General features: G+C 47.0%; 1 protein-coding gene across 1 annotated transcript; it reads right to left on the bottom strand.

Annotated features, from left to right (window-relative positions):
• Nucleotides 1-77: 77 nt before the first annotated feature.
• Nucleotides 78-970, bottom strand: LOC107735774 (myeloid-associated differentiation marker-like protein 2; the record flags this gene model as incomplete). Its single annotated transcript, XM_016547359.1, has 1 exon — nt 78-970. A coding segment is annotated over one exon (639 nt), but the record flags the coding sequence as incomplete, so codon positions are not given.
• Nucleotides 971-974: the final 4 nt, after the last annotated feature.

The raw sequence follows: 974 nt of genomic DNA, 5'->3' as shown, positions 1-974 counted from the left end.
CGAAATCCGGTCGTCTCAATAATTCGAATCCGAGCGGTTTCGTATTTCGCGTGAGGCGAAACATTTCCCCGCGCATTTTCTGCATCAGATTCAAGTTTGTTCAACATTAAACTCGCGTTTTCGCCTTGTTGAAACTTCTTAGTTTGGAAGTGACCTCTCAGTAAGCGGTGCTTCATGCATCACTACATTGCTGACAAACAACGGACCTTTTTTTGTCCGTGATATTTCGTGTAAGGTATGTGACCGCTCCTTATATATCCAAAAACATCCTTACACATGTTACATAGAATATTTTTTCATGTTAAACCAAAGATATGGCATGGGTAAGGCGTTACTCCTGGCCGTGATAGGTAAAGAATACTATTTTAACAGAGTAGGCCAAATCTCCAGTGTACACGAAGAAGTTGATTATGGTCATGAAGGTCACCACCACCAGATCATCCCACGAACACAGGTTACAATTATTTGGACGTGGGTTTCCGTCAAACACATACAGTGGCCAGATAACAACAGCGGTTGCGTACATAGCCACAGCCAGGATGTTGAAGCTAATTACTGCTTTGTCAAAAGAAAATGGAAAGATGGAAGCCAGCTTGGCGATGGTGAGGAAAATAATCAGCAATGAAACAACAAAGCATATGGAGTAGACGGCCACGCACCACTGCGTCCCTGGAACCTCCTTATATTCGGCGGGACTCAAAGACGTGAATATGATGCAGGCGACGAATGTCTCCAGGATCTTGAGGAGACCAGGAACGGTGGTGAGAAAGCCGCTGGTTTCACCAGGTCTTTTGTGGACCAACCAGACCTCGGCGGCGTACAGCCCGAAACACAACCAGGACACCGCAGACGCCCCGATCTGCCTGGAGCATGAGGGGCAGGCGAAGAACGTGGGGTAGATGATTGCGATGGTGACCATCATAAGTGTGGCCAACATAGCAAAAGCCATGGTGAAGTCTTCCCAGGAAATGGGC

This window comes from Sinocyclocheilus rhinocerous, unplaced genomic scaffold (assembly GCF_001515625.1).
Source record: "Sinocyclocheilus rhinocerous isolate Xijiao unplaced genomic scaffold, SAMN03320098_v1.1 C36286620, whole genome shotgun sequence".
NCBI lineage: Eukaryota > Metazoa > Chordata > Actinopteri > Cypriniformes > Cyprinidae > Sinocyclocheilus > Sinocyclocheilus rhinocerous.
The sequence above is the reverse complement of the archived record's forward strand: the minus strand, read 5'-3'. Positions and strand labels throughout refer to the sequence as shown.